Below are 27,342 nucleotides of genomic sequence, written 5' to 3'. Positions count from 1 at the left end.
ATGTAGTGCTGGAAGATGAGCCCCCCAGGTTGGAAGGCACTCAAAAAATCACTGGGGAGGAGCTGCCTCCTCAAAGTAGAGTCAACCTTAATGACATGAATGGGGTAAAGCTTTTGGGACCTTCATTTGCTGATGTGGCACAACTCAAAATGAGAAGAAACGGCTGCAAATATCCATTAATAATCGGAACCTGGAATGTACAAAGTAAGAATCTAGGAAAATTGGAAATCGTCAAAAATGAAATGGAACGCATAAACATTGATATCCTAGCCATTAGTGAGCTGAAATGGACTGGTATTGGCCATTTTGAATCAGACAATCATATAGTCTATGCTGGGAATGACAACGTGAAGAGGGATGGTGTTACATTCATCGTCAAAAAGAATGTTTCAAGATCTGTCCTGAAGTACGACACTGTCAGTGATAGGATAATATCCATATGGCTACAAGGAAGACCAGTTAATATGACTATTATTCAAATTTACGCACCAACCACTAGGGCCAAAGATGAAGAAATAGAAGATTTTTATCAGCTGCTACAGTCTGAAATTGATCGAACATGCAATCAAGATGCATTGGTAATTACTGGCGATTGGAATGCGAAAGTTGGAAACGAAGAATGATCAGTAGTTGGAAAATATGGCCTTGGTGATAGAAACAATGCCGGAGATCTACTGATAGAATTTTGCAAGACCAACGACTTCTTCACTGCAAATACCTTCTTTCACCAACATAAACAGCGACTGTACACACAGACCTCGCCAGATGGAACACACAGAAATCAAATTGACTACATCTGTGGAAAGAGATGATGGAAAAGCTCAATATCATCAGTCAGAACAAGGCCAGGGGCTGACTGTGGAACAGACCATCAATTGCTCATATGCAAGTTCAAGCTGAAACTGAAGAAAATCAGAGCAAGTCCACGAGAGCCAAAACATGACCTTGAGTATATCCCATCTGAATTTAGAGACCACCTGAAGAATAGATTTGATGCATTGAACACTAGTGACCGCAGACCAGATGAGTTGTGGAATGACATCAATGACATCATCCATGAAGAAAGCAAGAGGTCATTGAAAAGAAAGAAAAGACCAAGACGGATGTCAGAGGAGACTCTGAAACTTGCTCTTGAACGTCGAGCAGCTAAAGCAAGAGGAAAAATTGATGAAAGAACTGAACAGAAGATTTCAAAGGGCGGCTGTAGAAGACAAAGTAAAGTATTATAATAACATGTGCAAAGAGCTGGAGATGGAAAACCAAAAGGGAAGAACAGGCTTGGCATTTCTCAAGCTGAACTGAAGAACAAATTCAATCCTCGAGTTGAAATAGTGAAGGATTCTATGGAGAAAATATTAAATGACGCAGGAAGCATCAAAAGAAGATGGAAGGAATACACAGAGTCATTGTACCAAAAAGAATTAGTTGATATTCAACCATTTCAAGAGGTAGTATATGATCAGGAACCAATGGTACTGAAGGAAGAAGTCCAGGCTGCTCTGAAGGCATTAGCAAAAAACAAGGCTCCAGGAACTGATGGAGTATCAATTGAGATGTTTCAATAAGCAGATGCACAGCTGGAAGCGCTCACTCGTCTATGCCAAGAAATACGGAAGACAGCTTCCTGGCCAACTGACTGGAAGAGATCCATATTTATGCCTACTCCCAAGAAAGGTGATCCAGCCGAATGTGGAAATTAGAGAACAATATCATTAATATCACACGCAAGCAAAATTTTGCTGAAGATCATTCAAAAACGGCTGTAGCAGTATATCGACAGGGAACTGCCAGAAATTCAGGCTGGTTTCAGAAGAGGACGTGGAACCAGGGATATCATTGCTGATGTCAGATGGATCCTGGCTGAAAGCAGAGAATACCAGAAGGATGTTTATCTGTGTTTTATTGACTGTACAAAGGCATTTGACTGTGTGGATCATAACAAATTATGGATAACATTGCAAAGAATGGGAATTCCAGAAGACTTAATTGTGCTCATGAGGAACCTTTACATAGATCAAGAGGCAGTTGTTCGTACAGAACAAGGGGATACTGATTGGTTTAAAGTCAGGAAAGGTGTGCGTCAGGGTTGTATTCTTTCATCATACCTACTCAGTCTGTATGCTGATCAAATAATCTGAGAAGCTGGATTATATGAAGAAGAACGGGGCATCAGGATTGGAGGAAGACTCATTAACAACCTGCGTTACACAGATGACACAACCTTACTTGCTGAAAGTGAAGAGGACTTGAAGCACTTACTAATGAAGATCAAAGACCACAGCCTTCAAAATCCTCAACATAAAGAAAACAAAAATCCTCACAAATGGACCAATGAGCAACATCACGAGGAACGGCGAAAAGATTGAAGTTGTCAAGGATTTCATTTTCCTTGGATCCACAATCAACAGCCATGGAAGCAGCAGTCAAGGAATCAACAGACGCATTGCATTGGGTATATCTGCTGCAAAGGACCTCTTTAAAGTGTTGAAGAGCAAAGATATCACCTTAAAGACTAAGGTGCGCTTGACCCAAGCCATGGTATTTTCAGTTGCATCATATGCATGTGAAAGCTGGACAGTGAATAAGGAAGACCGAAGAATTGATGCCTTTGAATTGTGGTGTTGGTGAAGAATATTGAATATACCGTGGACTGCCAAAAGAACGAACAGATCTGTCTTGGAAGAAGTACAACCAGAATGCTCCTTAGAAGCAAGGATGGCGAGACTGCGTCTTACATACTTTGGACATGTTGTCAGGAAGGATCAGTCCCTGGAGAAGGACAGGGCCAGCGGAAAAGAGGAAGACCCTCAACGAGGTGGATTGACACAGTGGCTGCAACAATGAGCTCAAGCATAACGATGGTAAGGATGGCTCAGGACTGGGCACCGTTTCGTTCTGTTGTGCATAGAGTCACTATGAGTCGGAACCGACTCGGCAGCACCTAACAACAACAACAACAGTGGTAGTTTAGGTACTTAACAAAATGATAAACTCAAACCACAGGTTTCAGGCTTGCTGAGCCTCTCTTTGGCAACGTCAGAGGCCATGTATAGTTTGCAGACAGAAGATTCTCCTGCCTACAACAGGAAGAAAAAAAGAGTCACTTTTAAATCAGGAACCAGAAATGAATTTCCCATTAGTTGCTAATATTAGGATAAACCCACTGTGAAGCACTGGGGATTAATGTTTTTCTGTGAGAATAAGATAGATTCTTATCTGAGATTGCTCAGATACAACAGGCTGTTCAGACCCTAAGATATTTACATGCTTTGACCCAATCATTTCATTTGGTGGGACTATTTATAATAGCAAAAATTTGGGAAAAAACCCTGAATGTCTGGAATTGAGGAAATAATTTGTAATAAATTATGACATACAGCTGAATATAATATATTTTTAATAATTTTTATTGTGCTTTAAGTGAAAGTGTACAAGTCAAGTCAGTCTCTCACACAAAAACCCATATGCAACTTGTTCCACATTCCCAATTACTTCCCTCCCCCATGAGACAGCCCATTCCCTCCTTCCACTCTCTCTTTTCATGACCTCTTTGCCAGCTTCTGAGCCCCTCTACTCTCGCATCTCCCCTCCAGGCAGGAGATGCCAACATTGTCTCAAGTGTCCACCCGAACCAAGTAGCTCACAGCTCACCAGCATCCCTCTCCAACCCATTGTCCAGTTCAATCCATGTCTGATGAGCTGGCTTTGGGGATGGTTTCTGTAGTGGGCCAACAGAAGGTCTGGAGGCCATGATCACTGGGGTCCTTCCAGTCTCACTCAGACCATTAAGTCTGGTCTTTTTATGAGAATTTGGGTGAATATAGTATTTTTGAGGAATCTGTAACAACGTGAGGATTCAGCAATATGCAAAACTGAGCATTAAGTACGATCTCAATGAAAAAGAAAAAATAATACAGAAAATATATTGGAAAGAATACACCAAAGATGTTTGTACTGTTTTGGGGAAGGTTTTTAATTTTCTTCTTAAAACCTTATTTCTACATTAAGTATGTATTTTATAAATTTGATAAAATTATGTATTAAAAACAGCCCGTTCAGCTCTCACACTCTTTGAGACTGAGTTATTAAATTTAAAAAACAACTCTGTTTAATCAGTGTGTTTATTTTTTTGGTTTAAACAAATTAATGCTTTCTCTATCTAGTTAGTGTAATGCTTCTAATAAAGGGCTTGGATTTACTTCATGTAATTTTTCTTTTAGATTCTAGATTTATTTCACCTTCAAGATAAATTGACAGCACGACAATTTCAGAGAGTTGCCACCACTACCTTTATTACTATGTCAAGAGAATGCCCACAGTTGGCAGCCAAGTATTTGCTTCAACCAGTGTTAGCGCCTCTTCATCGATGTTTGAATACAGCAGGTAAAAGAGGAGGCTTGGTGGTTGGGTGACCCTCAAAAGGACCGTCTTCAGTGTTTTAAGTTTAAATGACTTAAGTCTATGGTATTTCAGCGTCTTTAGTTTTAGTGCCTCCCCAACAAATTTTTATTTTGAAAAATTCACAATGTAAAATTTCCAGTAATAGTACATTGAACCACCCATATATGTGCTTCACCTAGATTCAGCAACTATTAACATTTTGGCCACATTCACTTTATCTTTATTTCTACACACATACATATTTTTTCTGAATCATTTGGGAGTTGCAAATGTCATCACACTTTACCCCTAAAAATACCACAGCATCCATCTCCAAAGAAAAAAAGCAGTCTCCCACATGACCACAATGCAGTTATCATACTCAGGAAATGTAACATTGATAATACTGTTATCTAATATACAGACTTAATTCAGATTTATCCATTTGTCCCAGTAATTTTCTTTGTAGTTTTTTTTTTTTAAATCGAGAATCCAATCAAGAAACATGCATTGCATTTACTTTGTTGAGTCTTTTTTAGTCTCCTTTAATGTAGACTGATTCCCTAGTCTTTTACCACATTTTTGTAGATCTCAGGTCAGTTGTGTCATTGAATATTCCTCAATTTGTATTTGTCTAATTTTTTTCTCGTGATTAGATCCAGGTTAAACATTTTGGCAGAAGTACTACATAGATGTTGTTTTTTTTCCTCAGCGCATCACATCAGGGGCACATGTTATCAGTTTATCTCATTATCGTTGTTGTTAGCTATGATCAAGTCAGCCCCTAACTCAAGGTGACCCACCGTACAACAGAATGAAAGGCTTCGCAGTCTTGCACCGTTCCTATGATTGGTTGTGAATTAGATCATTGTGATCCATAGGGTCTTCATTAGCTAATTTTCAGAAGTAGATCTCCAGGCCTGTCTTCCTAGTTTGTCTTAGTCTGAAAGCTCCACTGAAACCGTTCAGCATCATAGCAGCACAAAAGCCTCCACTGACATATGGGTGGTGGCTACACATGAGGTGCATTGACCCGGAATCAAACCTGAGTCTCTGACCTGCATGAAAGGTTCCCATGTCCCATTATTGTTGTTGCTGTTAGGTGCTGTCAACAACAGAACGGAACTGCCCAGTCCTGCCCTACCCTCACAGTCGTTGCTATGTTTGAGCCTATTGTTGCAGCTGCTGTGCCAGTTCGTCCCAGCAAGGGTCTTCATCTTTTTTGCTGACCCTCTACTTTAGCAAGCATGATGTCCTTCTCCATGAACTGGTCCCTCTTGATAACACGTCCAAAGTACGTGAAATGAAGCCTTGCCATGTTAAATTTGATCATTTGGTTAAAGTGGTGACAGACATGTTTCTCCATTGTAAAAATATCTTTTCTCCTTTGAAATAATGAATAAGAAATCTGTGGAGTGATAGTCTGAGACTATGTGAATGTCCTGTTTCCCAGTAGTCTTTCATACTGTGGTTTAGTATCCATTGGTGATTCTTGCCTGTAAAATGGTGACTTCCTTTTTTTTAATTCCTTCTAATTTGTTAGTTAGTATTCTAAAAAATAATTACCATATTTGTATGCAAATGTTGCATGCCTTCTATGTTTGTCAACTGCGTCCTCCCCGCTGCGAGGTATTTTTATAGGCGAGCCATGCTAATTTTTTTTACAGCAACATGTAAAAAGAATTGACATAGTAGCACTTAATGAAAATACCTCACAGGGAGAGGGTGCGGCTGGCAAACAAACGTCAGAATTTTATGAATGTATTTTTACATTAAAAAAGAAAAAAACAAATCTTTTATTTTGAAATCTATTTGGTATTGAGAAGGGTGTACATCAGGGTTATATCCTTTTACCATATTTATTCAGTTGTATACTGAGCAAATAGTCTGAGAAGCTGTACTATATGAAGAAGAACGAGGCATCAGAATTGGAGGAAGACTCATTAACAACCTGTGATACACAGATGATACAATCTTGCTTACTTAAAGCACTTACTGATGAAGATCAAAGACTACAACCTTCAGTGTGGATTATACCTCAACATAAAGAAAACAAAAATCCTCACACCTGAACCAATAGGCAACATCGTGATAAATGGAGAAAAGATTGAAGTTGTCAAGGATTGCATTTTACTTGGATCCACAATCAATGCCCATGGAAGCAGCAGTCAAGAAATCAAACAACATATTGCATTGGACAAATCTGCTGCAAAAGACCTCTTTAAAGTGTTGAAAAGCAAAGATGTCACTTTAAGGACTACGGTGCACCTGACCCAAGCCATGGTATTTTCAATTACCTCATATGTACGTGAAAGCTAGACCATGAATAAGGAAAACTGAACAAGAATTGATGCCTTTGAATTATGGTATTGACAAAGAATATTTACTACACCATGGACTGCTGGAAGAATGAACAAATTTTTCTTGGAAGAAGTACAGCCAGAAAGCTCCTTGGAAGCAAGGATGGTGAGACTTTGTCTCACATACTTTGGACATGTTATCAGGAGGGACCAGTCCCTGAAGGACATCATGCTTGGTAAGGTAGAGGGTTAGCGAAAAAGAGGAAGACCTTGATGAGATGGATTGAGACAGTGGCTGCCACAATGGCTCAAACATAGCAATGATTGTGTGGATGGTGCAGGACTGGGCAGTGTTTCATTGTGTAGTCCATAGGGTCATATGAGTTGGAACTGACTTGACGGCACCTAACAACAACAACATTTCAACAACTTTGATATCAAAATGCATCTCACAATCACAGTTGGCCAGGTGGCAGTCATGAAGTAGTTGTCTGTGCCTGAAAATGAGCATTAAAACTTGCAGAATGAATGCTAGTGACTTGAAAGAAAATCCTGATGACAATAATTTTAAGAAATGTCACTTCACCTGTGTTCTTGGTGGCACAGAGAAAAATATTTTATTTTATTGGTTTTTTTGTTTGTTTTTATTGTACTTTAGATGAAGTTTTGCAGAGCAAACTAGTTTCTCATTAAACAATTAATACACATAATGTTTTGTGACATTGGATGCAAACCCCATGACATGTCAATACTTTCCCCTTCTTGACCTTGAGTTTGCCCATTACCAGCTTTCTCATCCCCTCCTGCCTTGTCGTCCTTGCCCCTGGTCTGATGTGCCCATTTAGTCTCATTTTATTTTATGAGCCTGTCTAATCTTTGGCTGAAGGGTGAGCCTCAGGATTGACTTCATTATTGAGCTAAGCTATAAGGGTGTCCAGGGGCCATACTCTCAGCATTTCTCCAGTCTCTGTCAGACCAGTAAGTCTGGTCTTTTTTGTGTGTGTGAGAGTTAGAATTTTGTTCTACATTTTTCTTCAGCTCTGTCTGGGACCCTCTGTTGTAATCCCTGTCAAAGCAGTCGGTGGTGGTAGCTGGGTACCATCTAGTTGTGCTGGACTCAGTCTAGTGGAGGCTGTGGTAGTTGTGGCCCATTAGTCCTTTGGACTAATATTTTCCTGTGTCTTTGGTTTTCTTCATTCTTCCTTGCTCCAGACAGGGTGAAACCTGTGGAGTATCTTAGATGCCTGCTTACAAGCTTTTAAGGTCCCAGACGCTATTCTGGGGTCCTAATGTAGATCGTAGAACATTTTCTTTATAAACTATGTTATGCCAATTGAGTTAAATGTTCCCCAAGACCATGGTCCCCACTGGCCTCAGCCCAATGATTTGGTCCCTTAGAGAGTTTGGGTGTGTCTGTGTTGCTTCCATGATCTTGCCTTGGACAAGTTGTGCTGGCTTCCCAGTATTGTGTGCTGTCTTACCCTTCACCAGAGAAAAATATTTTATGGAAAAACATAGATATTGCTGATGGTGTTTCAGAAGAGCTGGACACTGATTGTGAAGTTTTAAGCATTCTTTATCTCATTTATCCCAATTATTTAGATGATTTAGAATTATATATAATAAACCATATGTCTGCATAAGTCTAAAGAGAGCTCTCAGTACTTTTTAAACTCTTTTAGAAAACTTTTTAAAGAAAAAATTTTCAAATACATTCAAACAAAGTATAGTATAATGAACTCCTTTGTACTTGTTACTTAGACATAGCCATCAACTCTTGGCCATTTTCATTTCATCTACTCCCCATTTTCTCACTCAATAAATTTAAAATAAAAATTCTAAGTGATGATACAACACAGGTTAATTGGCAGTGGTTTTTTATCTTTTTAAAAAACCATTGCTATTGAGTTGATTCCAACTTACAGTGACCCTATAGGACGGAGTAGGTTTCCAAGGAGCAGCTGGTAGATTTGAACTACTGACCTTTTGATTAGCAACCAACCTCTTAACCACTGCACCACCAGGGCTCCTTTTTCTTTCTTAGTGATATGTAAAATAAGGATGCATGTTTGTAATCAGTGGCATCATAGATTCTCTGAAATGTTGTATTTGAATGGTGCTTTATTGGGCAGTGGTAACCATGTTGATTTTCTAAGCTGTTACTTAACAAACCACTTTTCTAGTAAAACTTTCTTTCTTGGGCTCAGTGTCTTTTATTCAGTGATACATTGAGTGTAGATAATTTTATTTTTTGTTCTCTAGAGATTCCAGAGTGTGACATGGTGCCAGGAACCATTCTGGTGACAGAAGAAGAACTTAGTAGATGTATTGAGGATGTATTTAAGGTTGGTAATTTGACACACTGATGCTTTTAGCTAATATTTCTACTTAGTCTTTTAAAATTATTTTGTCTTTTAATTGGTATTTGAGGAATTAGAATGACTAATCTTAAATTTTAAGCTATCAAAATTGTTTCACCTTGTAAACTAGAAGCTATAAGCTGACTCTTTTTAAATGAAAAAATGGGTACATTTTGAAACCTTTTTTATCTCATCATTTACCCAAAACGGTCTATATTTTCTAACAGGCACGTGCCACTGATGAAAGCATGTCTCTTGAAGGAATCTACAGAGGCATTTTTCAGTACTGTAGACTCCCTAAAAGTGTATGATAATACTGAATCTACTTTATAAGTTTTGATAGTAATCACCATCAAAAGGAAGTTAGTCTGAATAAATGAATACAGCAACTGACTACTTAAATGTATGCTGAAAATGAAAAAAAAAAAAGGAATATAAATTTTATTTATGTTCTCTGTGATTACAATCTTATATATGAAGTATGTATTTTTAGACAAAAATGAAATCCATTGTATTAGGGCCAAATGGAGTTGGTAAGTTTTGTTCTACCAAGTTTATTTTACTAACTTTATAGTAATACTTTATTGTTAAAAATATTTACACTGGTAAGCAGCTTTCAAAATTCCATGTAAAAAATATTTCCACTTTGGAAAACAGTTTGGCAGTTCCTCAAAAATTTGTACAGAGTTATCATAAAAAAAACAAATCTATTGCCATCAAGTTGATTCCAACTCATAGTGACCCTACAGAGTTACCATATGACCCTGTGTCTTAGTCATCTAGTGCAGCTATAACAGAAATACCACAAATGGATGGCTTTAACAAAGATAAATTTATTCTCTCACAGTCTAGTAGGTTAGAAGTCCAAATTCAGGGCATCAGCTCCAGGGGAAGGCTTTCTCTGTCAACTCTGGAGGAAGGTCCATGTCATCAATCTTCCCTTGGCATAGGAGCTTCTCTGTGCAGGAACCTCAGGTCCAAAGGACATGCTCTGCTCCCAGCACTGCTTTCTTGGTGGTATGAGGTTCCCCACGTCTCTGCTTTCTTCTCTCTTTTGTATTTCAAAAGAGATTGATTGGCTTAAGACACTATCTAATCTTGTAGATCTCATCAATATAACTGCCGCTAATCCATCTTATTACATCATAGTGATAAGATTTACAACACATAGGGAAATCACATCAGATGATAAAATGGTAGACAGTCATACAATATTGGGAATCATGACCTAGCCAAATCGACAGATACTTTTTGGGGTCACAATTCAATCCATGATACCCAGCAATTCTTCTCCAAGAGAAATGGAAACATATATCCGCACAAAAGCTCATGTATAAATGTTCATAGCAGCATTATTCATAATAGCCAAAATGTGAAAACAGCCCGAATGTTCATCAGCTGATGAATGTATAAACAAATGTGGTATACCCATACAATGGAATATTGTTCAGCTATAAGAAAGAATGAAGTATGGATACATGTTACAACATGGATAAGCCTTGAAAACATTATGCCAAGTTAAGAAACCGGAAACAAAAGGCCATTTTACATTCTTCCCAGCTGTGTATGCTGGTATAGAGTAAACCTTTCAGATAAGAAGACAGATGCTTTTGTTTTGTTTTAAGCTCACTGCATGATACTGATAAATACATAGATATAAAATGCCTACTAAAAAATTCAAAACTCATTTTCCACAACAGTCACTTCTATTACTGAAGTGAGATGTTTGCTACCCTTTTATTTAATTTCACTGTTACAAAAAAAGGAGTATATCCTTTACAGGACTGACCTGGCACACACATATAGAATTAAATTACTCATAGATAAAATATGACTTGGTGACCAAGTGAAAAATGTATAAGGCTATTTTTATTTTTTATTCCTTATTTAGAGATTCTTGAAAAGATAGGTCTTGTATCTTGTTTTAAATATTCATAGGCAAGGACTTCTCAGATTATCTAAAGACAAGAAATGATATAGAATAGTCTAGAAAGCTAGTTTTCTGAATTAAAGTACAAGGCCCCACTAACTTTCAGGAGGATCATCTTCAGTCATGTCCCATAATGAATATTGTGATGAAAAACTATTAAATGGTTGGGCCAGGAAGACATGAAAATGCTCTCAGGGTTAGGACTAGTTGTGACTAAACTTTGGTACAAATCTCTCATGGTATCCTTTGGCATTCAATAAACTACTCTCGAAGGGAGAAGAACGCAAAGCAGAGAGCTTCATTCTGGCAAGTGAATTAGCTTCTAACAGACGGAAAGAGAATAATCTCCTATTACTGCTCAAAGAAGACAAAAAAAAAAAAAAAAAATCAGTGCCGTGAACAGCTTAGTGAATTTAAAATCTCTTGGAGAGGCAAATAAATCATTAGTTTGCTGTAGACACTTGATTATGCACCAAGGATTGGACTGTTGTGAGACCAGGAAGGGGTGGAGAAGGGTAATTATTCTCTCTACAAGGTTTTGGCAGCTCAGCTGCAGTTGGAAAACAGAGGAAATGTGTATGTTGGAGAAAAATGGTAAACATTGTATAAAATTTAGCAACAAAGAATGTGTTGTCTTTATTAACCTTCTGCTAATACTAAATTATAGAGTACAGAGCAAAGTCAGGAAGTAAGGAAAACATCTGGGATGGATGAATTGATCTAGCAGCTCACTGGGTAACAAGCGGGTATAGCAGGTATTTAATTTTAGAGAGGCGTATGGGAACATTTCCAGCTCTTTTTTTTTTTTTTTCCTCTCTTTAACATTTATTGAGATATAATTTACATATCATACAATACACCCATTTAAAGTGTACAATTCGATGTTTTTAGAGTATATTCACAGGGTTGTTGCGACCAGTACATCTAATTTTAGAATATTTTTGTCTCCCCTAAAAGAAATCCCACATTCATTAGCCATCATTCTCCTTTCTTCTCGACCCTGCCCCCAGCTGTAAGCAGCCACTAATACACTTTCTGTCTTTATAGATTTGCCTATTTTGGATATTTTATATAAAGGGAATCATATAAACTCTATGTTTAACCTTTTGAGGAACTATCAAACTGTTTTGCCAAGCAGCTGCACAATTTTACATTCCCACCAGTAATCTATCCTTTGCACTTAAACATTTTGCAAGTGCAGGCCAGTCCCAAAGCAGCCACCTGTCCTTCAGCTCATCTCTCATCAGGTAGATTTTCCATGCAGGAGTCAAACATCAGCTCACTATGTCCCTCACACTCTAGGGGTCGTGTATCAAGTTCCTCAAGTTGTCTCTTGGAGGCCTCTCTTACTGGGCTTGAGGTGAGGTTCCCCCATCCCATTTGGTGGATGGAGGAGCAGGACTCTTGCCTCATCAACAGCTTTCTCCAAAGAAGTCCCTCTCACCAATTTCATCTGTCTCCACACTTTTGATCCTTCTCTGCCCTCTTTGTGGATGGGAAGTTTTTATAGTCCCCAAACCTGCTATCGTCTTAGTCTAGTGTCTTACTTTGGAGTTTTAAATCTGTTTGATCTTGATGTCTCATGTGAAATTTCCAATTTAACATCCTGTGTCACTTGTATTATCACAACCATTCATCTAGTTGCCATCTCTAAGACTGTGCACTAACTGCAGAGCCCCTTAATTCGTCAGAGCCAGTGTGATCTTTACATAAAATACATTCCTGATCAGATTGGTTATCTGATTTGTAAGATCACAGTACAATGAGAAGTAACAAATTAAAAGTTAGACTAAGACACACTGACAAGAGAACGTCAACAGAGAGAAGCAAGAAAGGATATGGAAAAAGTACTCAAAAAGGGCATAATGATTTGAAAAGCAAAGTAGGTTGGGGCTGATATGTTTGGTATACTTTGTTTAAGAAGGCAGGGATTACATATAATCCATTTTAGAAATGTTCTGAAAGAGTGAAAATATAAACACATTTTGGTATTTAAAGAAGGAAGCCTCAGCTCTCTGAATGAAAATGTTATGATGGGAACTCTTAGAAGGGGAGGTCTTTTCATGCTTAAACCCTTCTTTTCCAGCAGGGAGTGGAACAGTGTGGTTATGATAGCTCTGGTAGACCAGGGTGGAATGTTCCCAGCAATATAAAAAAGGTATATATAAATGCTGATCGAATTGATTGAAAACTTGGCATAGCCTCTTGTACTTCATCTGCATACATGGAGTGTTTAATTTTCCTCATTTCTACGTATGTACCTTGTAACATGTAAAATTATCCAAGCCAATAAAGGGGATATGCAGCTCAAATAACTTTTAGTCTAATGGCTTTCATTTGTCTCCTTCTCACTCTGGAAGTCTGGGGCCCAGCCCCCAAATGCTTAAATTCTTTTGTCCTATCTGGTGTGAAAGAGACTAACAGGGCTTTTCTTTGCTGAGAGAGGTGAAGAGGGGCCCAGATTGCACAGAGATCAGTTCTGCCTAGGCAGAGGAGGGAATTGCAGTTCTTTCTTGTTTGGACACTTTCTTGCTTTTAAGAGGTTTGGCCAGATTCTGGTAGGGAAAAATGTTTCTTTTTAGTATTCCTTGTAACACTAGCCTGAACTCCCTAAAGGCAGAAGAAATTTTAGGGTAGGAAAGGCTATAGAGTACATAATTAGTTTATTTTCTGCATTCTTATTTTCATTTTATCTCTGTTTCCAGATTCAAGGAATCTTGACTAATAATCCAAGTCTTTTTTCCTCATCTAATCTTAATGAGTTTCTAATTAAAGTTACTCAGTGAGATTGGGTATTTGATTCCATTTTCTGAATTTCTAATTATTTTTGCAGAGTAAATAAGAATCTTAGAACTAGAAAAAAACTTTAGAAGTAATGCCCCCTCCTCCATTTTGAAGTAAAGGAAACAAAATCCGAAAGAAGTGAGGTGACTTGTCCCAAATTCTATAGCTAGTGAGTGGCAGACCTGATCCGGGAACAAATTCCTTCTCCCTGTCTTTCTCTCTATGTTTAGAGAAGATAATATGTGCTCGTAGTATAAAATTTAAGAAATATAAAAAGCTTTATAGTGAAAAGTACATCTCCCTCCCACTTTTGCCCCCTCCCTAGAGACAGTCATCCTTTCTGGTTGTTCATTTCTATAATTCAGCTGTGCCCTGCAGTATAACACACAAAGGACCAAAGGAAGTATCTGTCAAAGCTGTGGGTGATGCAAGTACTAGATTTCATAAATACTACAGTTCCTATTCTGTAGTGTGGTGTAGTGGAAAGTGCCAAATAACCCTAGGTTGGAATCCTGGCTCCACTGTTCACTAGCTTTGTGACTTTAGGTGACTTTTTTAACACTTGAGTTATGGGGATGAAATAAGGTAACTTCTAGTAGGTTCATACCATACTGTAGCACATAATAGGTACTCAAAAAACTATCAGTTTCCTTTGGTTCAGAGAAACTCTTTTTTTAAAAAGCTATTTTATATAGTATACTCTAAAAACAAGTATAATACAAAATACTATATTAGGTTATTAACTTGCCTTGTTCTGTTGCTTCTCACAAGTCTTAATTAAACTCAGTGAGTGTATTAGAAGTTCTGGAACACTACTATTAAAAGGATCACTGTGATGTTTTTGAAGGCAGTATTTGACTAGTTTAATCTTTAACAGGAGTAAAATCAAGTTCCAGCCTGTACTGAATTTCAATGCTAGGATTCATCAGCTTGATTCACAATAGACCTATCATGTCTGTATTCGCACATGTGTGTATCCCTGTAAAAGATAAGGCCATAAATTAAGAAAACAATTCCATTTATAAGAGCATCAAAAAGAATAAAATATTTAAGAATAAATTTAACATTGGCACAGGTTTTTGTATTTTACAAAAATACTTTAACATGAATTATCTTAATTGGCCCTAATGCCAAAAGCTTAATACCTTTGTTGTAAATAAGGAAACTGAGACCTAGAGAGGTTTAAATATCTTATCCATGTTCACTCACTTACTGTATGACGTTGGGTAGTATGTTGTTGTTTGGTGCCGTCAAGTTGGTTCCGACCCTACGTACAACAGAGCAAAACACTGCCTGTTCCTGCGCCATCCTCACAATCATTGTTATGCTTGAGCCCGGAGTTGCAGCCACTATGTCATTCTGTCTCACTGAGGGTCTTCCTGTTTTTCACTGACCCTCTACCAGGGACTGGTCCCTCCTGATAACATATGAGATAAAGTCTTGCCATCCTTGCTCTAAGGAGCATTCTGGCTGTACTTCTTCCAAGACAGACTTGTTCATCCTACTGGCAGTCAGTATTCTTCACCAACACCATAATTACAAGGCATAAATTCTTGGTCCTCCTTATTCATTGCCCAGCTTTCACATGAAATGTGAAATATGAAGTAATTGAAAACACTGTGGCTTGGGTCAGGCACACCTTAGTCCTTCAAGTGACATGTGTTTTTGAACACTTTAAAGGGGTCTTTTGCAGCTGATTTGCCCAATGCAATGTGTCGTTTGATTATTCTTGGCTGCTTCTTCCATGGGTGTTGCTTTTGGATCCAAGGAAAGTGAAATCCTTCACAACCTCCATCTTTTCTCCTTTTATCATGATGTAGCTTATTAGTCTAGTTGCGAGGATTTTTGTTTTCTTTATGTTGAGGTACAGTCCATACTGAAGGCTGTGGTCTTTGATCTTCCTCAGTAAGTGCTTCAAGTCCTCTTTGCTTTCAGCAAGCAAGGGTGTGTCATCTGCATGTCTCAGGCTGTTAATAAGCCTTCTAATCCTGATGCCCAGTTTTCCTTCATATAGCCCAGCTTCTTGGATTATTTGCTCAGCATACAGATTGAATAAGTATGGTGAAAGGATACAACCCTGAGCACACCTTTTCTGACTTTAAACCACTCAGTATCCCCTTGTTCTGTTCTGGCTAATTTTTTCAGAAGTAGACTGCCAAGTCCTTCTTCCTAGTCTGTCTTAGTCTGGGAGCTCAGCTGAAACCTGTCCACCTATGTGATTTTCAGTCACTTATGGGCAGTGGTTAAACGCTCAGCTGCTAACCAAAAGATCAGCAGTTCAAACCCACCAGGCGCTCCTTGAAAATTCTATGGGGCAGTTCTACTCTGTCCTATAGGTTTGCTATGAGTCGGAACAGACTCAGCAGTTTTTTTTTTTTGGATGGGCAGTCACATAGGTGACTGAAACAAAATTCACACCCGAGATTCCTGACTCCTGACTTCCTGATGCTCTTTCAGCTATGCTACGGTGATCTCTTAGGGATATGCTTAACAATGTATATATTGAAACTCCATGAAATGAGAAATGAAGTGTGTTTTTTTTTTTTATGAAATGAGAAATGAAGTGTGTCAGGACCCCTTTCTGGTTTTTAGGCATGTCTCCCCGACCACCCTCGGATAGAAACAAAATAATTCTTATAGCTTTTGATCATTTTGATTCTTCCTACCTTTTTTCTTTTTTAATTTAAATATCTAGTCAATTCTACCAGAGAAATTCAATCCTCCAGACGTTGAAGACATACGCCCCCCCAAAAACAATATAAAATCAAGCCTTTTGTTCAGTCAGCTCCATGATGAAGTTCTATGAATCTGTTCAGTTAATTGGCACTCATTGAATAGCTTCTAGCTACTGCTTTAAAAAAATGAAAATACATAAGGCAATGTAACTTCCCCCACAAAAATAGAGCTTTTGAGAAAATAAACAACAGTGTAGTTTGTTCATTCATTCTTTGATTCAGTCACATAAACATTTACCAAGTACCTACTGAACTCCAGATACTTAGCCAGGTTTACAAATACAGAAATGATTAAGATCCAGCTCCTGCTTTCAAGGAGCTCCCAGTCAAGGAAACAAAGAGTTACAGTCGTGTGTGATCCATAATTGAGAGTACTCAGAAACATGTCTCTATTACTTCTGTTGTCACAAAACATTCCTCTAAGCTTAGATGAAGCATTCTCAGGCTTAACCCCAGATGCCTCTTTTCACAACTTATCTGTGCAGAAAAGCCGAGGTGGCTTCAGAACGGAATGTGGAAATCCCCAGAAAGAAAGGAAATCCTCAGATTATCATCAGGGTCATTAGTACCAGTCTGTGTCCTCATCCTCATCTAATTTGTTCTGAGAAATTATGGTTTTCACAGATCCATGCTGACCTCTTTTTTTGTTCCTCAGCCCTGGCCTGTATGTTTATACTAGAAAGACTACAGGTAGATGTGGAAATCCAGCTTTTCTTTAAAGCACTCTTTTACTTATACTCAGAAAGGCTTTTTCACACCAAAAAATTAAAAAGGTACCCTCAGAACTGTTTTTACCGTCCCTGCTTCAACTTTTTCATCTCTTGGACTTGTGTTGGTGATTCCTTGTTGTACAGATACCTCAAGTAACCGGAAAATTTTCTGCTAAATAGGATTTCACCTTTAAAATATTTCCTTCAGTTAGAAGAAACAGAAAACATGTGAAGAAGGATTAGAAATTTGTTACATCTTGGCCAAGTTGAAGATTCAGTTGTTTCAAAAAAATTTTTAGGGGGAGTGATTTTTTTTCAACTAGTCTTACCTCTCAATAGCTGAGGTACCAGAAGGATATGAAAGAAAATGAGCAAACTTGCAGTCAAGTCAGAGAATTATAGATTAGATGCAAAAGAGGCCTTAAAGCTTTATTAATCGAACCTCCTTTTCTTACACTTAAGGAAACTGAGGCTCAGAGAGATACAATTGATTTGTGTGAAGTCACACAACTGGTTAGTAGAAGTATTTATAAACAACTTTGCGTGAAACATACCCAGGAGTTAGACAATTAAAAAGGCAACATCAAATGATATGCTTCTTAGTAATATTTTTTACCACAAGTAGAAATAACATGAAGGATTGTGTTTCAGAACTCGAATTCCCATTCCACTTTGTCAGTTGTTTCTCACAAGTCATCTCACAAGGTGAGCAGGGAAGACTCCCAATTAGAAAGAGACTACATGCAAGCACAGTCCAAGGAAATTCCACAACACCCAGATGTTAGGACAAAGAAGCCAGGGCACTAGGGCCCTCCCCTCAGTGGGGCAGGAACAGTTTGCCTGTTGTGCCTTCATTGTTTCCTTAGTCGATGCTGGTCACCAGCATAGTGTAGAAAAGACTGAAAGGAACTTGCCACAACAGTTTCCTCTGTATATACTATGCCTTCAATGAAAGCATTTTTAAATTTTCTTTCTAGGACATTTTGTCATTATCATTACTGGCATATTCATTGGCTGAATCAGTCTACCCTCCCATGTCCCTGTATGGGTCACTAAACTCCAGATACAACTCCATGATCTGGGGAGTCCACACTAAAGGGAAAATGGCCAGATTCCACTTTGGAAGTGTAAATAGAGGGTCATGCTGGACATCAGGTGCAGACCAAACTGTTAACTGCATGTGAATTCAGTGCTAGGTAAGAGATTGGAAGGAGGGGACTGTTTTTGGAAAGGGTTGGCCAGGGTGTAGCCTTGGAGACTTACCAGAAGACTTGATAAAAACCCGAAAAAAAAACCCGTTGCTGTGGAGTTGATTCTCACTCAGTGACCGTAAAGGTTAGAGTAGAACTGCCCCATATGGCTTCTTTATGAAAGCAATTACTGGAGCAGCTGGTGAATTCAAACCAGTGACCTTCCAGTTAGCAGCAAAGCATTTAACCACTGTGCCACCAGGGCTCCTGAAAACCAAAAAGAAACACCCAAACCCATTGCCATTGAGTCGATTCCGACTCATAGCAACCCTGTAGGTCAGAGTAGAACTACCCCGTAGAGTTTCCAAGTTGCAACTGGTGGATTCAAACTGCCGATCTTTTAGTTAGCAGCCAAGCTTTTAACCACTGCGCCACCAGGGCTCCAAAGATGCAGTAGAAGCGGGTTATTTAAAACTCTCAGTAGGAGGAAGGGGTGGTGTTACAGAAGCTGATGTCCATGATGCCATCCAGGAACTTCAGCCCTGCCTTGCAGAGGTTGCAGGGCTAGGGTTATTAACAACTTAACAAGCTGGGATCTACTGATTCTGAGGGTCAGGACAGTTGGACTAAAGTTAATGTGGGTTAGGGATTGAAGCAATTAAAATATTATGCACAAGGGGAGGTGAGTATTGGGAGGGCATGGGGTACATGGTTTTATTTTGTGTGTGTGGTAAAATACATGTAACATAAAACTAACCATTTTAAATGCATTAAGTACATTCACAATATTGTACAATCATCGTCATTATCTAGTTCCAGAACTTTTTCTTCACTCCAAATGGAAGCCCCATACCCAGTAAGCAATCAGCCTTCATTCATCTCTCCTTCTAGCCCCTGGCAACTACTAGTTTCCTTTCTGTCTCTATGGATTGTGCATGGATTTTATGTCAGACATATCTGGGTTCATTCTGGCCTTGCCGCTTACTGACAGTTTATTTCAGTTTTCTACATTTGCAGGATAGGAATAAAAATGCCTAATCCTTGCAGGACTGTTGTAAGGACTGATTGCATGTGAAATGTTTAGCTGGATAATGGGCTCCTTTTTTTTTTTTTTTTTATTATTGTACTTTAGATGAAGGTTTACAGAACAAACTAGTTTCTAATCAAGTAGTTAGTACACACATTGTTCTGTGACATTGGTTAACAACCCCACGACATGTCAACAGTCTCCCTTCTCACTGGATTCCCTATTACCAGCTTTCCAGTTCCCTCCTGCCATCCAGTCCCAGCTCCAGGGCTGGTGTGCCCCTTTAGTCTTGTTTTGTTGCATGGGCATGTTCAATCTTTGGCTGAAGGGTGAACCTCAGGAGTGACCTCCTTGCTGAACTGAAAGGGTGTCCGGGCCTTATTCTCAGGGTTTCTCTAGTCTCTGTCAGGCCAGCAAGTCTGGTCTTTTTTTTTTTTTCATTGTGCTTTAAGTGAAAGTTTACAAATCAAGTCAGTCTCTCTTACAAAAATTTATATACACCTTGCTATATGCTCCTAATTGCTCTCCCCCTAATAAGGCAGCACACTCCTTCCCTCCACTCTCTCTTTTTGTGTCCATTCCACCAGCTTCTGACCCCCTTCTGCCCCCTCATCTCCCCTCCAGACAGAAGATGCCTGCATAGTCTCGTATTTCTACTTGATCCAAGAAGCACATTCTTCACCAGTATAATTTTCTATTCCATAGTCCAGTCCCATCCCTGTATGAAAAATTGGCTTTGGGAATGGTTCCCGTCTTGGTCTAACAGAAGGTCTGGGGACCATGACCACTGGGGTCCGTCTAGTCTCAGTCAGACCATTAAGTCTGGTCTTTTTACGAGAATTTGGGGTCTGCATCCCACTGCTCTCCTGCTCCCTCAGGGGTTCTCTATTGTGTTCCCTGTCAGGGCAGTCATTGGTTGTACCCAGGCACCATCTAGTTCTTTTGGTCTCAGGCTGATGTAGTCTCTGGTTTATGTGGCCTTTTCTGTCTCTTGGGCTCATAATTACCTTGTGTCTTTGGTGTTCTTCTTTCTCCTTTGCTCCAGGTGGGTTGAGACCAATTGATGCATCCTAGATGGCCACTTGCTAGCGTTTAAGACCCCGGACGCCACTCTTCAAAGTGGGATGCAGAATGTTTTCTTAATAGATTTTGTTATGCCAATTGACTTAGATGTCCCCCAAAACCATGGTCCCCAAACCCCCACCCCTGCTACGCTGGCCTTCGAAGCATTGAGTTTATTCAGGAAACTTCTTTGCTTTTGGGTTAGTCCAGTTGTACTGACCTCTTCTGTACTGTGTGTTGTCTTTCCTTTCAACTAAAATAGTTCTTATCTGCTATCTAATTAGTGAATACCCCTCTCCCTCCCTCCCTACCTCCCCACTCTTGTAACCATCAAAGAATATTTTCTTCTCTGTTCAAACTATTTCTTGAGTTCTTATAATGGCCTTATACAATATTTGTCCTTTTGCAACTAATTTCACTCAGCATAATGCCTTCCAGATTCCTCCATGTTATGAAATGTTTCACAGATTCCTCACTGTTCTTTATCGATGCATAATGTTCCATTGTGTGAATATACCATAATTTATTTATCCATTCATCCGTTGATGGGCACCTTGGTTGCTTCCATCTTTTTGCTATTGTAAACAGTGCAGCAATGAACATGAGTGTGCATATATCTGTTCGTGTAAGGGCTCCTGTTTCTCTAGGATATATTCCAAGGATGGTCTTTCTTTCTGAGTTAGAATTTTGTTCTACATTTTTCTCCAGCTCTGTCGGTGACCCTTTATTGTGATCCCTATCAGAGCAGTCAGTGGTGGTAGCCAGGCACCATCTTGTTGTACTGGACTTAGTGTGGTGGAGGCCGTGGTAAATGTGGTCCATTAGTCCTTGTATCTTTAGTTTTCTTCATCCTTCCTTCCTCCCGAAGGGGTAAGACCAATGGAGTATCCTAGATGGCCGTGCATGGCTTTTAAGAGCCTAGATGCTACCCATCAAAGTAGAATGTAGAACATATTCTTTATAAACTATGTTATGCCAATTGAGCTAGATTTTCTCCAAGATCATGGTCCCCACAGTAATGGGCTCATTCTTGAGTAGATATGCAATAAATGGTATTTCTTATTTGCTTCTTAAAAAACCATGCCCCCCCCCCCCCCCCAGCCACTATTCCTTCATTTAAAAGCTCAATTTTGCCTAGTTTCCAATCTGGAAGGGATAACTGACACCTCACAGTGGATCACTGAAACCTAAATGCTGTGGCCACATCCATTAAAGCCCCCATACCCAATACCCAATATTATTAAAATGGTTACCTCTGTCCAATCAGCAATTAATAAGTATTTTGCTAATATAAAAAAGAAAAGAAAAAGCAATAATGGAAGAGTTCCTTTAAATTGGATACTACTCTGTTTAAACTGCCAGTTCACCAAAAACTCGGATAACACCCAACTTAATCATCTACTCTGATAGGTGCTGAGGTAGGGACCCTTAGTTTTACCTTCTAAGAAGTTAAAAATTAGTTGAGGTGGTGAGAGATAACTATATACTCATGGACTGATTTATACTATAAGCTCTAAAATGCTATTGGAATTTAGAGAAGGAGAAAATCATGTAATCAAGTGGTTAGATACTTAATATTTGACTTAGTGAATAAATGAATGAACAGTCAAATATATGGCAGGCTTATGGGAGAGGTACAGCTGGAGCTGGGTAAAATAAGTACCACTGCCTCTCTTTGTATCTGCAAAATATAGTCTACCCTTACCATAGATAAAAGAAACTGGAGTTTGATGATTGTAGAAGACCAGTCCAAAGTTTTTCAGAAATCAATGTACTTCCATCAGGGAAGTTTAAGGAGAGGTAGATTTGGGCTCAATACAAGGAGGAACTTAGTATTGAAAGGGAAATTACAATTTTGTATGAATCAGGCAGAGGCCATTCAACTTTTTTGAGATGTCAGAGAGAGAATTAATTTATCAGATTGAACCATAAGGAGATTTTATGTCTAAATCTTTGCTTTTTTAAAAATAAATTCCCATTTCTGTTTTCCTCTGTGAATTTAGTGGATAGAAGTTGATGAATCGATTAGGGTTATACTTCTTTTTCTCTTTTCACGTGCATGTCCCCTCACTATCTATTGCTTTAACCTGCTTTATTTTTCTTCATAGCACTTGTCACTACCTGATACTTTTTATTAATTTATTGTCTGTGTCCTCCCCTGGAATATAAGCTCTTTCTTAGCAGATACTTTGTTCATCACAAACTTATCCAGAGTACCATGAGAGTGCCTAGCACATAATTGTCACTCAGTAAACATTTACTGAACCTTTCATTTGCTGAATGAGTTTATAAATATATTTATATCTAAATAAATAATATACATGTATAAATAGTGATACAGTTTTTTCTAAATATGAAAGTAGTACTGTAAGTATTATAAGAAAATACAGAAAAGTATAAAAAAGAACAATAAAAATTGGAGGACTATATCAACAACAACATAGACTCCTGAGAAATATGCTCAGTTGAGTTTGTGCTAAACTTTGAGGTGCTTTGGCTCTGTTGAGTTAGTAAATAATGGCAATTTAACTCCACCCGTAATTTTTTTTTTTAAATAAAAGATGCTGGTAAGGAAGGATGACTGCACAGGGATTACTTATGGGAACACAGGATCCAAAACCAGACAATAGGCCCTTATGTTATCTGGACAATCTCCTTCTTTTACCTCCTGTAATTGGTGATATCATAATTAGGCCTGCATATTATTTCTGAACACTGCCATACAATGCACTTCATTTAGCTGGGCTTATGGTGATTAGATCATGCACAGGGAGCTGGCTCCTTGGTTACCAGGCGCAGGAGAGGAGTTGGGAAGCTTAAACAATATGAAAAATTAGGGTTGATGTAAAGGAATAGGGCTCTCTGGAAAAGCACAGAGATTTTTTTCAGCTTGTACAAGTGCCTCAGTGATCTTCGATTTTAACAGAAGATCTTTAAACAGAATTGATTCCTACCTCATTAATCTTTCTATAAATAAGGGCCTCCTTTAACTTCCCTTTTCTCATTTGTAAATGTTCTTAGGTGCTGTGGAGTCGGTTCCGACTCATGGTGACTCTCTCTACAAAAGAATGAAACATTCCCTGGTCCTACACCATCCTCACAATCGTGGCAGTGTTTGAGCCCATTATTGCAACCACTGTGTCAGTCCATCTCACTGAGGGTCTTCCTCTTTTTTGCTGACCCTCTACTTTACCAAGTTTGATGCCTTTCTTCAGGGACTGGTCCCTCCTGATAACATGTCCAAAGTAAGTGAGACAAAGTCTCGCTATTCTCGCTTCTAAGGAGCATTCTGGCTGTACTTCTCCCAAGACAGATTTGTTCATTCTTCTGGCAGTCTGTGGTATATTCAGTATTCTTCACCAACACCATAATTTAAAGGCATCAATTTTTCTTCGGTCTTCCTTATTCATTGCCTAGCTTTCGCGTGCATATGATGCAATTGAAAACATTATGACTTGGATCAAGTTCGAACCTACCAGCCAGCTCTGTGCCCCACTGGAGAAAGATTACAGCCTTGGGAAACCTATGGGGCAGTCCTACTGTGATCTTTTGAGTCAGTATGAGTCAGAATTGACTCGACTCAATGGCAGTGGGTTCATCTCTAGTGTAGGGCTGCTAACACCTATTTTGCAAGATTGTTATGGTTTTAATGAGCTAACATTTTAAAAAATCTAACATAGTACCCGGAAGATAAAAGACCTACCATAGTTCCTGGAACACATACCATTTTTAGTTCCACTTCTTGAAATTCTTTTTATCGTCGTTGTTACTGTCCATGCTATCAGGTTTTAATTGACTTATTGTAACACAATTACATTTTGAAATCCTATTGTGTTTGGCATTTTGAATAACATTTTGTATTTCTTAAGCTCCTTGCCATCGAGTAAATTCCAAGTCATAGCAACCCTATAGGGCAGAGTAGAACTGCCCCATAGAGTTTCTAAGGAGCACCTGGTAGAGTCAAACTACCAACTTTTTAGTTAGCAGACATAGCTCTTAACCACTATGCCACCAGGGTTTCATGTATTTGTTGCCATTTTAAATTACCCACCTTGGATTATAACTTTTGAAATTGGCTTACGTATTTTACTCTCCCTGTTTGATCACAAGTAATCTAAGGGATAGAGACTTACTCATTTTTTTTTTTTAATAATTTTTATTGTGCTTTAAGTGAAAGTTTACAAATCAAGCCAGTCTCTCACACAAAAACCCATATACACCTTGCTACACACTCCCAATTACTCTCCCCCTTAGCCCGCTCTCTCCCTCCACTTTCTGTTTTCGTGTCCATTTTGCCAGCTTCTAACCCCCTCCACCCTCTCATCTCCCCTCCAGGCAGGAGATGCCAACATAGTCTCAAGTGTCCACCTGATCCAAGAAGCTCACTCCTCACCAGCATCCCTCTCCAACCCATTGTCCAGTCCAATCCGTGTCTGAAGAGTTGGCTTCGGGAATGGTTCCTGTCCTGGGCCAACAGAAGGTCTGGGGGCCATGACCACTGGGGTCCTTCTAGTCTCAGTCAGACCACTGAGTCTGGTCTTATGAGAATTTGGGGTCTGCATCCCACTGCTCTCCTGCTCCCTCAGGGGTTCTCTGTTGTGTTCCCTGTCAGGGCAGTCATTGGTTGTAGCCGGGCACCATCTAGTTCTTCTGGTCTCAGGATGATGTAGTCTCTGGTTCATGTGGCCTTTCTCATTTTTTTATTCAGTACAGTGCTTAGGACAGTGCTTTGAACCAGTGTATGTTCAATAAAACTTTATTGAATTGAATGCATTTGTGCTAGCCTTTTGAAAGGTACAACTAAAATATCTAATGTAACTATTGTTAATAAAAATAAGCATCCTCACACACATAACCTTGTAAAGTCCATGCAGATCTAGCTGCACAGTATAATTTCTGTGAACATTTATTGAATTGAAGAGAAGAGGACATGCCCAGGTGGCGGTTATATCTTAAGACTGACAAATCTAGAGCAAGCTGTGTTTTTGTTTTTTTCAAATCCAGTTTTAATTTTTTTTTTTTTTTTTTTATTCACTTGTAACGGTTTGTTCCTAGTAGAAGGGCCTTCAGCAGTAGGACAGTTATTGTATATATGAACAATTTGGCAGATGAGGTGACTCAGAGGAAGTCAAAAGTAGGAAAGGAAGAGGCCAGAAAATGAAGTATTTACCTGTTTAATCCATCAGGCCTTCAGGCAGCACACATGACAGGGTGCTGCTTCACTTCATTATCCCTTTGATTCAGCCTGTCTGCCAATCTCAGATGGTTTCATTGCCATACCTGAGCAAAGCCTTAGAGCTGAAATTGTTCGTGTTAGGACCAGAGTGTTGTTTAAGATAAGACTCTCAGTGTTGCCAAGTATGTGGTGTTTGATTCCTGTCCCTTGGCCTTGCAGCCACGGCACTTCTCACCATTTCCTTTTCCCGAGGTGTGCGTGGTCAGGGATGAACCTCCGACTGTTTTGGTGGATTCCCTGCTTCCAGTTCTCACCATTTCCTTTTCCCGAGGTGTGCGTGGTCGGGGATGAACCTCCGACTGTTTTGGTGGATTCCCTGCTTCCAGTTCTCACCATTTCCTTTTCCCGAGGTGTGCGTGGTCGGGGATGAACCTCCGACTGTTTTGGTGGATTCCCTGCTTCCAGTTCTCACCATTTCCTTTTCCCAAGGTGTGCGTGGTCAGGGATGAACCTCCGACTGTTTTGGTGGATTCCCTGCTTCCAGTTCTCACCATTTCCTTTTCCCGAGGTGTGTGTGGTCGGGGATGAACCTCCGACTGTTTTGGTGGATTCCCTGCTTCCAGTTCTCACCATTTCCTTTTCCCGAGGTGTGCGTGGTCGGGGATGAACCTCCGACTGTTTTGGTGGATTCCCTGCTTCCAGTTCTCACCATTTCCTTTTCCCGAGGTGTGCGTGGTCGGGGATGAACCTCCGACTGTTTTGGTGGATTCCCTGCTTCCAGTTCTCACCATTTCCTTTTCCCGAGGTGTGCGTGGTCGGGGATGAACCTCCGACTGTTTTGGTGGATTCCCTGCTTCCAGTTCTCACCATTTCCTTTTCCCGAGGTGTGCGTGGTCGGGGATGAACCTCCGACTGTTTTGGTGGATTCCCTGCTTCCAGTTCTCACCATTTCCTTTTCCCGAGGTGTGCGTGGTCGGGGACGAACCTCCGACTGTTTTGGTGGATTCCCTGCTTCCAGTTCTCACCATTTCCTTTTCCCGAGGTGTGTGTGGTCGGGGACGAACCTCCGACTGTTTTGGTGGATTCCCTGCTTCCAGTTCTCACCATTTCCTTTTCCCGAGGTGTGTGTGGTCGGGGACGAACCTCCGACTGTTTTGGTGGATTCCCTGCTTCCAGTTCTCACCATTTCCTTTTCCCGAGGTGTGCGTGGTCGGGGATGAACCTCCGACTGTTTTGGTGGATTCTCTGCTTCCAGTTCTCACCATTTCCTTTCCCCGAGGTGTGTGTGGTCGGGGATGAACCTCTGACTGGTTTGGTGGATTCCCTGCTTCCAGTTCTCACCATTTCCTTTTCCCGAGGTGTGCGTGGCCGGGGATGAACCTCTGACTGGTTTGGTGGATTCCCTGCTTCCAGTTCTCACCATTTCCTTTTCCCGAGGTGTGCGTGGTCGGGGATGAACCTCTGACTGGTTTGGTGGATTCCCTGCTTCCAGTTCTCACCATTTCCTTTTCCCTAGGTGTGCGTGGTCAGGGATGAACCTCCGACTGTTTTGGTGGATTCCCTGCTTCCAGTCCTGGGAGTGCTCTTCTCTCTCTACTGTTTTACCAGGCAGAGTGTGTCTCACATAAGGTAAAGGACCAAGAGAACAATATTTATTTATAACTAGTGACGTCTTATTTGTACATTGT

The 27,342-nt window shown here is 39.7% G+C and overlaps 1 protein-coding gene across 2 annotated transcripts in view; it reads left to right on the top strand.

The window, feature by feature from the left end:
- The window catches only part of TANGO6 (transport and golgi organization 6 homolog), a 218,971-nt gene that overhangs the window by 17,576 nt on the left and 174,053 nt on the right, over positions 1 to 27,342 (top strand). For both annotated transcript variants that reach the window (XM_023556605.2, XM_003417141.4), the window contains exons 6-8: positions 4,221 to 4,383; positions 8,943 to 9,025; positions 27,171 to 27,283. In XM_023556605.2, coding sequence (XP_023412373.1) covers positions 4,221 to 4,383; positions 8,943 to 9,025; positions 27,171 to 27,283 — 359 coding nt within the window. The remainder of the gene's footprint in view (positions 1 to 4,220; positions 4,384 to 8,942; positions 9,026 to 27,170; positions 27,284 to 27,342) is intronic.

Source organism: Loxodonta africana, chromosome 21, assembly GCF_030014295.1.
Source record: "Loxodonta africana isolate mLoxAfr1 chromosome 21, mLoxAfr1.hap2, whole genome shotgun sequence".
NCBI lineage: Eukaryota > Metazoa > Chordata > Mammalia > Proboscidea > Elephantidae > Loxodonta > Loxodonta africana.
Note: the sequence above shows the minus strand (reverse complement) of the source record. Positions and strands in the feature narration are given on the sequence as shown.